Source organism: Glycine max, chromosome 4 (genome assembly GCF_000004515.6).
Source record: "Glycine max cultivar Williams 82 chromosome 4, Glycine_max_v4.0, whole genome shotgun sequence".
NCBI lineage: Eukaryota > Viridiplantae > Streptophyta > Magnoliopsida > Fabales > Fabaceae > Glycine > Glycine max.
Genome location: NC_016091.4, coordinates 16,213,979 through 16,231,415, shown reverse-complemented (window position 1 = coordinate 16,231,415; position 17,437 = coordinate 16,213,979). Strand labels below are relative to the sequence as shown.

General features: G+C 34.3%; 1 protein-coding gene and 1 pseudogene across 5 annotated transcripts in view; both read left to right on the top strand.

Moving 5' to 3' along the window:
- The window catches only part of LOC100798161 (uncharacterized), a 44,457-nt gene extending 36,251 nt beyond the window's left edge, over window positions 1-8,206 (top strand). For 3 of the 5 annotated variants that reach the window (XR_005891057.1, XR_001387927.3, XM_026128228.2), the window contains exon 6: window positions 7,883-8,206. Coding sequence is in view for 1 of the 5 variants with exons in the window: in XM_026128228.2 (XP_025984013.1) it covers window positions 7,883-7,896 (14 nt within the window). In the remaining 4 variants the exon portion in view is untranslated. Of the gene's footprint in view, window positions 1-6,454; window positions 6,566-7,882 lie in introns of all 5 variants that reach the window. The other 2 variants (XR_003266793.2, XR_003266790.2) reach the window with 1 other exon arrangement.
- Window positions 8,207-9,701: 1,495 nt separating this feature from the next.
- LOC113001585 (uncharacterized) lies at window positions 9,702-9,810 on the top strand (annotated as a pseudogene).
- The last annotated feature ends 7,627 nt before the right edge of the window (window positions 9,811-17,437 follow it).

The following is a 17,437-nucleotide window of genomic DNA, read 5'->3' as shown; positions in this document are numbered from 1 at the left end:
GCACCAGCGATTTGTTTCTTTAAGCATGGTATATTGATTGCCTTGGGCTTACTTTCAACCTTCCTATGTATGTTGAACTCACTAGGATTGTTTACCACAGTTTTAGGAGTTCAATATTCACTTAGGATCAACATTTCAGCCAGCAATTCAATCACCAAAACTCAAATTCACAATAGACACAATCATAAGGAAACCTAAAAGTTCAAGAAAAGGTTCACAATCAAAGACTCTCTAAGAATTTTGCATGAACATGTTAAGGACTAATTAACATGAAAGATTTGACTCAAATCAAATAATAGGCTAAAATAATTTCATACACTCATGAACAAATGAGTTAGACAAAGAAACAAGAAAATAAAATTCAGCACAACATAAGAAATCTTATGTGACAAGTTTCATGACTAGACATGACTTCTATGACAAAACTACAATAGGTGAACAAGTCACTCTAGATTTTTGAGGTTTTCTTCTACTTTAATATTTTTGTAAGAATTTTATGGTTTAGGTTTCAGCCACAAAAAATAACAAGACAAAACTCAAAGGAACCTAAACTCAACACAATTCATGGTTCAAGAACAAGAACAAGAAATTTGAACCATAGAAAATCAAATCTAGCTTCTATAGCAAGTTTAATCGGTGGAAACTCTAAAGAATCATGTTAACAACATTTAGAACAAGACATGTGAGGAGATACATGGAGAAAAATGAAGAAAAAACAATGGAAGAGAAGGTAAAGCAAAAAATTAATGGAGGTTTAAAGAGCACCTACTTGAAGCTCTTGTGCTTTGATACCACTTGATGGAAGCTTGCTTGTGGAGCTTCTATGGAGGCTGGATCTTTGAGCTTCAATGAGGTCCTTTAATGGTGATTTTCCACCATGGAGATGCAGCGGAAGACAAAGGAGAAGAGGTGAGAGGAGGCGCCATCCATTAAGGAATAAACCATGGAAGAAGGAGCTTCACCACCAAGATGAGCCTTGGATAAGAAGCTTGGAGAGGATGCTTCAATGGAGGAAAAGAAAGAGGGAGAGAAAGAGAGAGGGGGGAGCACGAAATTGAAGGAAGAAAAAGGGAGAGAATTTGAACTTTGAGTTGTGTCTCACAAGACTCTCATTCATCAAAGTTACAACAAGTGTTACACATGCTTCTATTTATAGACTAGGTAGCTTCCTTGAGAAGCTTTCTTGAGAAAACTTCCTTGAGAAGCTTCTTTGAGAAAACTTCCTTGAGAAGCTAGAGCTTAGCTACACACACCCCTCTCATAACTAAGCTCACCTCCTTGAGAAGCTTCCTTAAGAAGATTCGTAAAGAAGCTAGAGCTTAGCTACACATACCTCTCTAATAGCTAAGCTCACCTCCTTGAGATGAGAAGCTAGAGCTTAGCTACACACCCCCTATAATAGCTAAGCTCACCCCCATGACAAAAAACATGAAAATAAAAAAAAAGTCCTTATTACAAAGACAACTCAAAATGCCCCGAAATACAAGGCTAAAACCCTATACTACTAGAATGGCCAAAATACAAGGCCTTGACGAAGGAAAAACCTATTCTAATATTTACAAAGATAAGCGGGCTCATACTTAGCCCATGGGCTCGAAATCTACCCTAAGGCTCATGAGAACCCTAGGGCCTTTCCTTGGATCTCTAGCCCAATCTACTTGGAGTCTTCTAACCAATGCCCTTGTGGGGTAGGATTGCATCATGCCCTCCACCTTGGAAAGGATTTGACCTCAAATCCCGAGGTTCTTCATACTCTGGGCTCCTTCCCTCAACACCTGTAAAAAGAACAAAAACACATGTATTAGTGGTGTTTGGTATGTTGAAGTAAGGTAAGGTCTGAAAACCCATTTCCTGGGCATCTTCCCATGAAGGAACATGGTTTCTCACCAACTCAATGAGTGGTGCTACAAGTATAGAAAAATATGGGACAAACCTTTTGTAAAAGTTTGTTAAGTCATGGAAGCCCCAAATTTTTCTTATACTTGGTGGAGTGAGCCACTCAGGAATGACCTTTATTCTCTTAGGGTTCATGGGAACCCGTTGATCACTATTTGAAAAATTAAGAAAAGTAACGCAATAAAACATACCTTTTTCTGTATTTTCATATTGATTATTCCTACCAAAAAGTATGACAAACCTAAGGTGTCCCATATGAGTACCTAAGTTTGTATTGAAACTAAAAATAAGAACAAACCTACCTAATGGGTCCCTATGTACACACACCATAAACATGTTAGGTGTACGAGTGATTTTACAAAAGAGGGTTGCACCACTCAAAACATTGATCATACCACCTATTTTAGGGACTTGGTGCCTAATAATACCTATTTTGGGCACCAAAAAAGCACAAGGATTTAAGCTCTTGCGAACCAAACCCTCATCCAACAACTTCTTTACTTGAGGAATAAACCCAAGCCCAAGAGGTGTGGCAATGCTAGCAAGTGTCTTTTTACAAAAGAGAAAATGTGGAGGTTGTCTAAGAGGAAAAGTTTCTTTAATGTTTGTCTTTATTGTAAAATGAGTTTCCTTCTTAGCTAACCTCTTGGAGGAGACACTTACCTCCTTACACTTCTCTTTAACCACTAATGGTTGTCCATCTTCTTGGGGGTAGATTTCTTTACTAGATTCTTCCCATTTTGCTTCTTCACTTTCACTAGAGGAAGGTGAAGTAGTAGCCTCATCTTGGCTACTATAAATGTCTTGGCCCCTCATAATCATGGTTTTTGTGGTGGGGCATTGAGAAGTAATGTGTCCTCTTCCAAGACATTTAAAGCACTTTATAGAGCTAGTTTTCTCTTGCATACTAGCCTTAGGGGCTTGCTTTTCTATTGCCTTCCCCTTATCATCTTTGGGCTTAGAAGGTGTCACCCCTAAGATGCCTTGACCTTGGTCATTCTTTGGATAAGAGTGAGAGCCATAAGATTTTGAAGTAGACTTCTTTTTAAGTTGTTGCTCTACCCTTATTTCCCAATCTAAGTTAGCCTCTACATTGTCCTTCCCATGGAAGTATGAGAGGTTAATGTTAGCCTCTTGAGGCTTTCTTTCCTTTTCTCTTCTATGGGAGTGAGGTCTAAGATGTGACCTATGCCTTCCTTCGTAATAGTCACGAAGTTCTTCACTTAGGCTCTTGCAAGAGTTATGACTACTATAGGAGGCATGTTTTTCTCTTTTCATTTCTTTCATTATTTTTCTTCTTTCTTCCTCTCTTATTTTCTTTCTTTCATCTTGACTTATTTCTTCCACTCTTTTTTTCCTTTTTCTTTTCTCTCTTGTTTTTCTTTCCATAACTTGAGGGAACTCAACTCATCTAAGATTCTAGATAAAGGGTCTTTATGACTAGTACCCTCGCCATTAACACTAGATGAATGATGACTCATGTTGGTTCCTAATTTGTGGTTCTTTCTTGTTGGAGGTTTGAAAAGAAAAGGTAAAAGAAACTATGGTTGAAACTATCCAAATAAACACTAAAAGAGGTGTGAAAGATAAGGTAAAAAAACTAATTGGTAAAATGCAAGCTATCTAGGCAGTTTGACAATGGAAGGTAAAAGAAATAAGCTATGAAAGTAAGCAAGAAATGTAAACTAGGTGAATCCTAAGAGTGTTTGGATGACCACATTCAAGGTTCCCAACAAAACACTCACTATCCTAAGTAAAAATTGCCTAAAATTATTACACACAAATGGAAGTTTGGTAACCTATTGGAGGCTCCCAACACACTTCCAATGAAAGGCCTTTTTGTTACAAAAACTTGAAAGCAATGAAGGTAAGTAAATTGCAAATTACAAAATTACAAAACGGTCCTCAATTTTGGTGGTTGTTCTCTCTTTGGTGATTCACTCAATTTGAAGTGCTTCTTAGTCCAATAGCTCTTAAGGTGGTTGGCCCCTTACTTCTGGACTCAAATTCTTCAAGGGATGGCACCAATCCTCCTTCCAATTCCTATATGGCAACCCACAAACAAGGAAACAAAGAGACAAGCAATAACCAAAGACCAAAAAAAAATAAAATGAAAGCTTAACCAATGGAGTTTTAACAAGACAATTTTTCAAGGATTATTCAACAATTAAAGCAATGAAAAGGACATAGAAGCAAGCTAGGACTCAAAGAGAAACTTAGAATGGCTCTAGAGTAGAGTAAAAAAAACTGAAAAAAAAAGACTCAACAAAACTCTAGCTTTGGCACTTGCCTTCACACTAATTTTGAATTGAAATTTCCAATTATAGAATAAATTTTGAGCCAAAACAACAAGCACACTTCCCTTTCACCCGTTTTTTTCTGGATACTGATTTTCCTGCCAACTTGTGTGATTTTTAGTATTTTTTCCTTTTATCCAAATCACTTGTTTCTTTTTTTAAAACTTTTTTCCAGATGTCTAGAAAATTCAGTAAAAATTTCAGCTCAAAATTCGAAGTAACCAATTCTCAGTAATTTTTACAAGTTTGTATGTCCAAGCTGCCAGCACCAGCGATTTGTTTCTTTAAGCATGGTATATTGATTGCCTTGGGCTTACTTTCAACCTTCCTATGTATGTTGAACTCACTAGGATTGTTTACCACAGTTTTAGGAGTTCAATATTCACTTAGGATCAACATTTCAGCCAGCAATTCAATCACCAAAACTCAAATTCACAATAGACACAATCATAAAGAAACCTAAAAGTTCAAGAAAAGGTTCACAATCAAAGACTCTCTAAGAATTTTGCATGAACATGTTAAGGACTAATTAACATGAAAGATTTGACTCAAATCAAATAATAGGCTAAAAGAATTTCATACACTCATGAACAAATGAGTTAGACAAAGAAACAAGAAAATAAAATTCAGCACAACATAAGAAATCTTATGTGACAAGTTTCATGACTAGACATGACTTCTATGACAAAACTACAATAGGTGAACAAGTCACTCTAGATTTTTGAGGTTTTCTTCTACTTTAATATTTTTGTAAGAATTTTATGGTTTAGGTTTCAGCCACAAAAAATAACAAGACAAAACTCAAAGGAACCTAAACTCAACACAATTCATGGTTCAAGAACAAGAACAAGAAATTTGAACCATAGAAAATCAAATCTAGCTTCTATAGCAAGTTTAATCGGTGGAAACTCTAAAGAATCATGTTAACAACATTTAGAACAAGACATGTGAGGAGATACATGGAGAAAAATGAAGAAAAAACAATGGAAGAGAAGGTAAAGCAAAAAATTAATGGAGGTTTAAAGAGCACCTACTTGAAGCTCTTGTGCTTTGATACCACTTGATGGAAGCTTGCTTGTGGAGCTTCTATGGAGGCTGGATCTTTGAGCTTCAATGAGGTCCTTTAATGGTGATTTTCCACCATGGAGATGCAGCGGAAGACAAAGGAGAAGAGGTGAGAGGAGGCGCCATCCATTAAGGAATAAGCCATGGAAGAAGGAGCTTCACCACCAAGATGAGCCTTGGATAAGAAGCTTGGAGAGGATGCTTCAATGGAGGAAAAGAAAGAGGGAGAGAAAGAGAGAGGGGGGAGCACGAAATTGAAGGAAGAAAAAGGGAGAGAATTTGAACTTTGAGTTGTGTCTCACAAGACTCTCATTCATCAAAGTTACAACAAGTGTTACACATGCTTCTATTTATAGACTAGGTAGCTTCCTTGAGAAGCTTTCTTGAGAAAACTTCCTTGAGAAGCTTCTTTGAGAAAACTTCCTTGAGAAGCTAGAGCTTAGCTACACACACCCCTCTCATAACTAAGCTCACCTCCTTGAGAAGCTTCCTTAAGAAGATTCGTAAAGAAGCTAGAGCTTAGCTACACATACCTCTCTAATAGCTAAGCTCACCTCCTTGAGATGAGAAGCTAGAGCTTAGCTACACACCCCCTATAATAGCTAAGCTCACCCCCATGACAAAAAACATGAAAATAAAAAAAAAGTCCTTATTACAAAGACAACTCAAAATGCCCCGAAATACAAGGCTAAAACCCTATACTACTAGAATGGCCAAAATACAAGGCCTTGACGAAGGAAAAACCTATTCTAATATTTACAAAGATAAGCGGGCTCATACTTAGCCCATGGGCTCGAAATCTACCCTAAGGCTCATGAGAACCCTAGGGCCTTTCCTTGGATCTCTAGCCCAATCTACTTGGAGTCTTCTAACCAATGCCCTTGTGGGGTAGGATTGCATCATTAAGGTTGCCATGAATGTCTAGTTATATTATTATTATGAATATTTTATGCCTTTTCATGTAAGTTTTAGTTGGATCATGCCTTTTTGTATGAAAGAAAAGCAATGCAGGGGTCTGTTACCTTTTTCCCCGCATAACTTTTGTTAACCACCTATTGCTATAGAGCCCTCACAGTTATATAAGCTTTCCTCTAGTTTAGAACTACAATTTGATTTTGGTTTTATCCAACTTTATATTTGAATTAATAATCAATAATTTAAAAGTTAAACACATTGTTCTACTGCCAAATTTTTAGATTACTTCCAACCACGGGAAGGGAAACCTGCCCTTTAGGAGCTACGTTTGGAATTTCATATTATTATCTCCATGTATCTGGGATTGGGGATGATCTAATTCTTGAGAAGTGGTGAGTCCTCCTTGTTAAAATGACTGGTTAAAATCTATCGCTGACATACATGCTTCAATGAAATCTTGCATTCTGCATTAGTAGGTATACTGCAAAAGTAAGTTTGCTCATGTAATTATGAAGCTTTTGTATCATTGGTGTTGCATTGAAAAATCTGTCAGTTCATGGGGAGTGACTGGTATTCCAACTATTCTTTTCTTTTTTTGTTGAATGCTGCAAAATTCAATTGTTGTATTACCTGATATTCGTATCTGCAACAGATTTGTTGACTGATATTCCTACTATTATTTTCTTTATTTATCTTTGGCATAGGTTGAGTAGGAATATTAAGGATAGGGAATTTACTGTACAGTCACAAGCAAGAAAACAAGTTAATTTGTGGTCTTGAAATTTGTGTTCAGATACGACTTTTGATTTCTTATGTTGTGCCCTTAGCATTTTCCTGTAAAATAAAAAAAAATGTACTAGTATCTAATAGCTCTAGTTCTCAAACCGTGAAAATCTTGATAACTCTCTAGAAATATTAGTTCAGATCACTATTTTAAGTTTATTCTTGGCATGACCAAAGTCATGTATACCAAGACTTCATTGGAATAGTAAAAGTAATGTATATGCAGGACTTCATTGGAATAGTACGTAAAACCAATATCCAATGCGTGCTCCAGGTGGCCTTTGTTGTAAAAAAATTGGCTTTTGATAAGTTTAATTAACGTACTTTTTAAATGGTTATTAAAAATATTTAGTAATATAAGGTGTTTTTTTATCATGTAAATAGACTATTGTATTGTTTTATTTTTTGTATCATTTAATGTTTTAATTTTTATAATTTGGGAAACTATTATATATTTATTTTTTTAAAAATATTTTTTTAAGTGTTACGTTGGTGAAGCACGAGGGACAAAGTTTGTGAGTGACTGTGTTATTATTTTCCTTGTTTTAGTTACATCTCAATGTAATTGAAATGAAGTTATGAGCGTAATTAAATTCAAGTTTGTGAGTGCTTTGTACATAAATATTTTCATTATATTAGATATTAGATATTTAAAATATTTATTTATGATTTTAATAAAGATATTTATTTTAATTTTTTTTGTCAATTGGGCTTAGCACACACTTACTCGTTAATCCCACCATGCATTTATGCTTGTTTTGTTTTGCGAAGACTAAGCATGCACCTGTGCGCTTAGCATACCACTCTCACCTGCCTTACTTCAGTTTTTTGTTACTTTTCAAGTTCGAAGTCACTGTTATGTTTAATTTTGCATGGTAGACATGATGATACGTTTTGGTTAACTCTGGTAGTTAACACATTTTCAGGCATGTTTGGTTGATAGCTTAGCCAGGGGATAGGCCTTACTCTGTCAGGGGGTGAGACTATCAGAGTTGATGTTGCAGATCCTAATGTAGGACTTTCTGATGCTACAGAGCCGAACTTGATGAGGACTACATTGTTGATGTCTTAGTAGCCTAAACAACAGCTTGGGATCCATTGTCTACGCAGGATTAGGCCATCTAATTCTGGACTTTATTTTATTTATTGTTTTCTTTTTATGATATTTTTTGCACTGCAATACTTTTAGTTTACTGTTACAACTAAGTTTTGCATGATAGATAATTAATGACATGTTTTGGATTGATTTATTTGGCAATTCTTTTTGGAAGTATGCTTAGTTGAAGTGATTGCATGACTAAGATAAATTGCGCTTCAGTAGTAATGTTTTGAAGTTCCCAATTTGTGAGCGGGCGCGTTATTGTTGAGTGATCGGTTTCTATTAAACAGTTCCATGATATAGACCGGTTTTGTACGTACTAGTGTACACTAAGTGTCACTGTTTTAATGTTTCACGATGGACCAATTTTGTCCTAGGGCATGTTTTTTTTTAAACAATCCTAGGTTATGTAAACTCCAATATCTAACCAAATTATAATTTAGACCATAGAAGAAGGTCTTGTATGCTGTCTTTGTTTGGTTTTAAAGATGGAAACAATTTGGAAGAGACACAAGTAACGTTTGACTGTTTGGTATAAGTGATTCGTCAGAGTTAAGTTTGAATTTAGTGTGGCCATCCGATTTGTTTCTCTCTTCAATGACTTGGCTAATAGATGGGATAATGAATTTATTACTCTTTTGTTCAAGTGAGTGAAACAAGGATCAAACTAGGATGGGAGCGCAATATAGGTCTCTGATAATTATCTTGTGAATATTAATTTAATGTTAATTCTTGGGATAATTATCCTAATATTTCAATACTTAGGATCTTTAATTGCCCATTTTGATAATATAGTCGTAAGTAAATAGAATTCTCTTACCTTATGTTTGGATGAATAATTTTAATAGAGTAATTCATTTAAAATGAGACATTGAATATCTGTTATTTTAAATTTAGTGTTTGTATAATAATTTAAAGGGAATTTGAATATCAGGGATTTTAATATGGAGTTTTAATTAACAGAAAATGAATAATATGAAATTCTCTTAAAAGCTAAAGAATTAAAATTTCTCCCCGTACTCACTCCTCTCTCTCGGTCTTTCCTCTTAGAGACACGTTCTCGACCTACACTCTCGCTCCCTTGCGATTTCGAGACTCTCAACTCTCTTGCGGTGGTTCATACAAGGTTCTTTCGTTTTCACCAAAACTCTCATGATGGTTCATACATTGCAGAAGGGTTTTATTTTTTATTTCGTTAATTTGTGATTTGTTTTTTTTCATTTAGTTATTTGATTTCATTGGTTTTGTTTTTGACTTGATTGGGTTTCGCTAATTTCTTGCTCATTGCTCATTATGCTTTGTTGTTGTTGGATTTTTCCCGTAATGTCGATTCCATCATAAAGAGGCCTCGAGTAGTATACCACCCTGCACTGTAGGTGCTTGTGTTTATTCTTGAATGATGTTTTCTGCTACAACATTTCATCTAGGTGTTGCACCTTTTGTTGACTGGTATAGTGAGTGATTAGATTGTATTTTTAATATTATGGTAGATCGCAATGGTAAAACCATGAACAGAGAGAATGAATCTTGTGACATTCAAAATTTGTATATGTTAAAAGTATATGTTGATGAGTCCCACATGGTAAGAAGCTTAGAGATTTTGATAGAAGCAAGAGTAGAAAACAAGCCTGATTAGCAGCATTGAAAAACATACTTGGATGGGGTCAACGGGCTAACAAGAAGGCTCATGGCCTAGTAGGAGATCCTACGTCATAATTTTTTGGCAGTTGGAGCCTGTGTTCGTGCAACTCCCTACAATACAACCAAGTAATGATTTTTTGTGAATATTGATAGAATTTTTAGTGAATTAGTGAATTTTTCATGGCTAGTGATAGCTATTGCCCTTAATTTGCTCTTATGATTAGAGGACTGTAGTTATATGCATTGTGCATCTTGCTTGTATTGTCAACAATACTATGCAGCCCAATAATTTATGAATTGCTTCTCAAGCTTTCTTGTGAAGTGTTGTTTATGCTTACATTAATTTAGTTTCCACTAAGCAGGGGAAGGGCATTAGGGTGGATCAAAGGGACAGTTCTCTAGACTCTTATCAATTGGCATAAGCAAGAGGTAGAAAATGGGTTATGAAAGTAGAAATTCATGCCAGCATTCTCCATGTTAGTGTATTTTATCTTCTACATTGTTTGGTTTTGTATGCTTTCAATTTGTTTTGAACTTTTAAACAAGTTAGTAGTGGCATGAATTTGTGCGCACAAAATCAGTGTGTATTGCAAATTTGTTAGGAATATCTTTAAAGTGGGCTAAGAACCTAATTAAGGAATGAAGTCCGTTAAGCCAATTTCCAAAAAGTGAATCAGTCGTTGGTGATTAGTTGTCCCTATGGATGATCAATCAAAGTTTCCTCATCAACATGTATTTTATCACAATCTCAATGCTTATTGCACTTTCCTCTACGGTGCATATCCTCACTTTAGAGGAGACAATATGCTTAGATAAATTTTGCACCCTCATGTTTAGGTTGAGTCCTGCTTTGATGAACAATTCCAAGGAGCTTTTGGAGGAAGCCCTTTACCCTTTTCATTAGTCTTTTTTTCTTTATATGTCTTCTTTTCTCTCTCACTCAGCTCCTTCTTCATCTTATGTGTTCTATGGTTCTTTTCATATATTTCTTTTCTTTTTTTTGTTTCTTTTTTAGTATTTTTTTATAGAGCTGTTTTGCAGTGTGTAATTGCAGATTTTTGGTTAGTTGGTTGAAGTCTTATTCTACAATGCCATGCCATGCCACTTATTAAGTTGTTTTATTACTCTTTATTTTTGTGTATCGGGTTGTCTCCTACCATATGTGGTAAGCTATATATGCAATTATGCATCAATAGGCATCATAATATAAAAAATAAATAAATAAGTTTTAAGCATTGGAACAGTAATGTGGATGCTCTAAATCATGCCAACTTTTAATAAGCAATATTAACAAGAAATTTGTTGTTGACTACAAGTCAAAAACAATTTAATTTATGTGCTGGAAAAAATGAACAATTGCATACGTGGACAAACAGTAATCCAAATTTCCTAGTTGGATTTTCTATACAGAGAGAATATCCTTTTCACTTGTATTTGCCAAACCAAAGATATTTTAGTGTAGTTCTTATAGACTCTCATGACTTATTGCATAACAGTATTGTGGAAATTACAAAGTTTAGGTAAAGGAAGAGAAAAATGAGAGAATAGAAACTAAAAATTATAGGGTATTAATTTGCTTATAATCCATTATCATAGGTGTCATCTTCACCACAACACATCTGCTTATAAGCCACCATCATAAAGTTTACTTGATGAAGCCAATAGTTTAAAAAGTAATAAGGTTATTGTAGCATTGCCAAAACTAGTTACATCTCATACCTTGTTACGTGAGGAGCTTTGATACCAGATCTTAATAGACAGTAATGAGCTAAAGCTATTAAATGGTTAGCTGACTATCCAAAGTAGTTAGCTATTATGAAAGCCCTTCCAATTCACGAAAAAACATATGTTTTAACACATATTGCAAAATGAAACTTGGTGAGTAACTTTTTGTCTACATTTTCAATTTCAACTTTAAAATTAGAAAATTGTGTATTTTTTATGCCTAGCTGAAGTGATATTTTCATAGTTATCTATCTTTCCTGTTGTGACTTATGTTATTTTGTTTCTTCTATGTTAGGTTATTATGAACAAGAAATAGAGAGGAGTTGTGTTCTTACAAAGCAAGAAAAAAAAAGTGATTCTTCTAAAATTGTTTGATTATGATTTTTGTTTTGGACCCTCTAATTTGCAAAATAGGTTGTGAATGATTGAGTATTATCAGTGAAGTGACATCAATATGGATGATATATGATTTTAGGTCTTGATATGGATTGAAGTATATTCTTCTCTTACAAATAATGAAATTAATATCAATATTTGAATTTTGTATGAGATGATTGTCCTTAAATTAAGTAATTGTTTAATTTCAATACATTTTTTAAAATTATTGCGAGACTAGGTAATTGAATTTTTTTTAACAAGGAATTACATATCATTCATCTTTAATTTTGTAGTATTGTTTAATCCAAATTTCTTTGTGTGTTAATACAAGAATATTGTGTAAGATTCAAAATTGTTTAGCATTAAAATTATTTTGATTATTTAATTATTAAATCTTAAAAAAATTGATTATTAAATATTGTCTAGCTTGAAATTTATTTTAAATATTTAACTATTTAAAAAATGACTAATATTTATTTTTATTCAATATTGAAATTTTAATTTTTAAATAAATATTTAAAAATGAAAATTTGAATTTCATTGAAATTGAATTACTTTATTCAAACAAGGAAATTAAAATACAAGAAATTGAATTGATTCATCCAAACAAAATGTTTACAAAATGAAAGGAATTTAAATCAAGGCAATTAAAATGTTGTGTATTTGAATTTCTTAGAAATTTTTAAATCCTCCATCCAAACATAACATTAGGTTAATTGATTTAATCAAGTTTTATGTTAATTTGGGTTAATTTTAATTGTAGGATACAGAGGTGAAGTGCTGATTGATGATAGGGGAATGAGCAAGGGAAATGGGTCAAAGAGTATGGAACTTAAGCACGAATAATTGACCAAGGAAAATTGAATATGGCGCTTAAGCCCAAGGTAACTAGCATTAAAGCTTAAGGTACATGTCACTTAAGCCTTAGACACCATGGGAAAGCTATTTTAAACCCTTGAATATATTAGCTTTTAAATTAAAGGTTGTGATATATTTCTTTTTTCTTTTTTTCCCTCTCTTTCCTTGTTTACCCTTTCAAATCCCAACAACCCTAGCTAACCATTCCCCTCTTTGATTGCGTACCTCCCTCCATCCCACCTTTCCCAAACCCTGTCTAAGTTGTCTCCACCTTCAACCTCATTGACAACATCAATCTCAAGGTCCATGACGATGACCCACCTCCAACTCCTCCACCTCCATTATAACCGCCAACATGATTTTACCCATTTTCTCTAGCTAAGATCCAATTAATAGGGTTAGTATTCAAATGCTTAGGTTTTAATTTTGTTTGCATGAGAGAGACATAGACGACATATATAGCAATTGTGTGACTGACATCATCATTTTGCGAGACCCAATCGACAAGGATGTCACATTTTGTGAAACCCAATACTTCATGAAATAATCTATCTTCTATGTTGTTTATGTGATGAGGACCTAATCTCTTGCCAGTGAGGGAGTCGAAGAATATAGGGTCGAAGTCGTCAGTTTGGGATAGGGTGTTGTCAAGGGAACAACGCCATTGTGGGTGTTTTTAGGGGTCATCATAGTTTGCAACAAGGATAAAAAAAATGGAGGATAAAATCCAAAAAGAGGGGGAAAAGATAGAAAATTTAAAGGAAAATAAAGAAAATATGAGTCATCTATTTAAAGATAAAATGATCTAATGGTTCAAAATAGCTTTCCCATGATGGAAGACTTGTATGACTCTTCCATGCTAGATAGATCCGTGAAATAGATGCAATCAATAACAAATGGAAAAATTGATTACATTTCAAGGGTTTGTTTGTTGCTTCCATTATATTAACCGATTCTTCGATATCTATAATTGATTGTGAATGCATGTTCATGGCTCTTACTTTAACAACATGAACATTTGTCAAATTTCCAAATTGATTAAACATGTTTTAATGAATCACTCTAGATTAAATACTAAGTTGAGTAAAATTAATTGTCTAAACTAAAATCGATTATTTTTCAATCAATAATCGATTAATTGCAATTATATAATCAAATATGTTGTAGTTTTAACCAATTGCAATAAGTCATGGATGATATCTAACTCACATAATTTGAAGGATATAATAGGATATTTATAAATTTTTTAAATTCTCTCCTTCCATTTCATTCAAACCAAACTACTTTACATTTTCTTTTCACTTTATTTCTCACCTTTTTCTCTTAAATAAACAACCTAACATTCTTATGGATAAGTGGTGACGGATTATTTGTAGAAGCAAAGATTCATGGTGAATCAAAGGTGATTCAAAGGTGTTTTGATGATAACAAAAGATGATGACAAAGGTGATGACAAAAAACTCAAAGATCAATCAAAGAACAACTCAAGTGAATCAAGAAAAATTCAAGAGTTCAAGATAATAATCAAGAAGAATTCAAGACTTAAGAAGAAAGTTTAGAGTCAAGAATCAAGATTCAAGGTTCAAGATCTCAAGAATCAAGATCAAGATTCAAGACTCAAGATTCATGAATCAAGAGAAGGCTTAATCAAGATAAGTATGAAATGTTTTTTTCTCAAAAATTGAGTAGCACATGATTTTTCTCAAAACATGTTTACCAAAGAGTTTTTACTCTCTGGTAATCGATTACCAGATTGTTGTAATCAATTACCAGTAGCAAAATTGTTTTGAAAAAGTTTTCAAATTGAATTTACAACGTTCCAATTAATTTCAAAAAGCTGTAATCGATTACAATGTTTTGGTAATCGATTACCAGTGCCTTTGAACGTTGAAATTCAAATTCAAATGTGAAGAGTCACATCCTTTCACATAAAAGCTTTGTGTAATTGATTACACTGATTTGGTAATCGATTACCAGTGATTGTTTCTAAATAAAATAAAAAATATGTAACTCTTCAAATAGTTTTTGACTTTTTCAAATTGGTTTTTAAGTTTTTCTAAAAGTCATAACTCTTATAATGGTTGTCTTGACCAAACATGAAGAGTCTATAAAGGCAAGGCTTTGTTTTGCATTTCAACAATCTTGAATACTTTTCCAATCAATCTCTTACAATCCTTTACAAGCCTTGAATCTCTTTGAACTTCTTCTTCTTCTTTGTACCAAAAGCTTTCTAAAGTTTTCTGGTATTCTAAACCTTGAAAACTTGTGCTATTTATCTTTTCATTCTCTTCTCCCTTTGCCAAAAATAATTCGCCAAGGACTAACCGCCTGAATTCTTTTTGTGTCTCTCTTCTCCCTTTTCCAAAAGAACAAAGGACTAACCGCCTGAATTCTTTTGTGTCTCCCTTCTCCCTTGTCAAAGAATTCAAAAGGACACAGTCTGAGAAATCTTTTGATTCTTCCCTTTCCCTTATACAAAAGTTTTCAAAGGACTAACCGCCTGAGAATTCTTTTGTATCCCTATTCACAAAGTATCAAAGGCTTAACCGCCTGAGATCTTTGTCTTAACACATTGGAGGGTACATCCTTTGTGGTACAAGTAGAGGGTACATCTACTTGGGTTTGACTGAGAACAAGAGAAGGTACATCTCTTGTGGATCAGTTCTAGTGGAGGGTACATCGACTAGGTTGTTCAAAGAGAACAAGGGAGGGTACATCCCTTGTGGATCTTTGCTTGTAAAAGAATTTTTACAAGGTTGAAAGAAATCTCAAGGACCGCAGGTTGCTTGGGGACTTGATGTAGGCATGGGTTGTTGCCGAACCAGTATAAAAACTCTTGTGTGTTTGTCTACTTCTTCCCTACTCTTTTACTTTCCGTTGTGCATTTTAATTTCCGCTTTTACTTTTGGTTAAGTTTCTCTTCTACTCCTTATTCTCTTAACAACATAAGTAAAAGCCTTAGAAGAGTAAATTTTTAATTAGTAAAGGTTTAGGAATAATTAATTCAACCGCCCCTTCTTAATTATTCTGTGGCCCTTCGATCCAACATTATTTATTACTTGAAGTACTCTATAACTTGTAACTTGTAGTAGAGCTATGAATTAATGAGTGAACCTTATGGTCTTGTAATTGTGGGAAACATGAGGTGATGTATGTTCTCTAAATAATATCATGATTAATATTATGATTTCATTGTGTGGTAATATGATATATTGTATGTGTGGTTGATGGAATAGAAACAATTGCTTTATTTGTATGATTCTAAGGAATGGTGTATGAATCCTATCAATATCATGATGCTATCTTATGATCCTAGTGTTATGATGAAATGAACTCAATGATTCTGATATGGATCTTGTATTACATATTCTATGTTTGTGTTGTGAAGGCTAAGGCCTCTATGGAAGACTATTATGTTTATTGCTATGTTCATTATTGATTCTATATGATGTATGTTATATAATGGAACTTGAGGGTTGTAACCCAACCCCTAAATATTAAATAAAACAAGAGTTTAACTAAGGAGAGTTATGTGAAAGGAAAGTGATAGCTTTATTTTTGTTAAGAAGCAATATTGTAGTTAAGTAGAAGTGATAGATGAAAGGACTATGGAGACCAAACAACCTAATTTGGATCCCAAGCAAGATCATGCGAAGGATGTTATGCCAACTATGGAGTGGACTTTACTTATAGAAGTGGAAATTGAACTAAAGGCAAGTGAAGCATTTACCAAAGACCCGAAGTGGAAAAACTTCAAATATGCGCGACTATAGATGCATAGTGATGATAGGATAAGATCCTTTATCTATTAATATTAGTATTGTGAAAATGAGAAACTTAGAGAGGAGTGAATAATCTGATAAGCCTTTATTGAATTGTTGATGTGAAAGGTTTATGGTAGGAAGCACAGAGACATTAAGTACTCTATGTGGTTCTTTGAACAATGATTGTGCACTTGAAGTGAAATTTTGTGTGATGAGACAAGTGATGATTGAAATCATTACTTGGTATGGTTGATGAGTATTGTGACAACTTGTGAAACCTATCTTATTATGAGACGAGTAAGATACAGAGCACGTGTGGACATAGACTATGAAAGGACTTAGTTCTCAGCATGATATGAAAGATGATGGTGTACAACAATGAACAAAGATAACACAACTTTCTGTGCGTAGAGTTATGCTCTAAATGGCTTGTGTCCCATGGGAATAAGCTCTGCAAGGGTGATATGACGATGGTTTTATGATGATTGGTTTGATGGGGAAGCCACCAATGGGAGCTTCGAGCTTGAGGGGCTTAGAGCCTATGCCTTGGTAACCACGTCACTATACTAATCTTTGAACTCAACCAGAAATGTTCGTGAAGAGGAGACACCCATAAATGCAATCATAGTGAGGAGTGACGGCAAGAGAGTGCCTAAACTTGTAATTAAGCGAGGGGTTACAATTGGTACTTCGGGTATGGAGGTGAGGACCAAGATGGTCCTTGAGGATCAGAAATGGCGTGAACTTGTGATACCTCAACAAGGCTAGGGGACTCACATAGCCGACTTGGCAATCCTAAAAATCACCGAGAGCATAACCAAGTTATGGTGAGAGTAACCGCCCATAATACCAGGGTAAGGATATGTACTCCTATGGCGGCATGTCAATGAGGTGGTTGGGCCAGAATTGTGGAACAAAATATGTAGTTAAAGATTAGGGCTATAAGAATGAATATGTGTAGTCGAACAATAGAATTGATTGCATAAATTTTGTAATGTGTTTGTGGAATTTGGTCC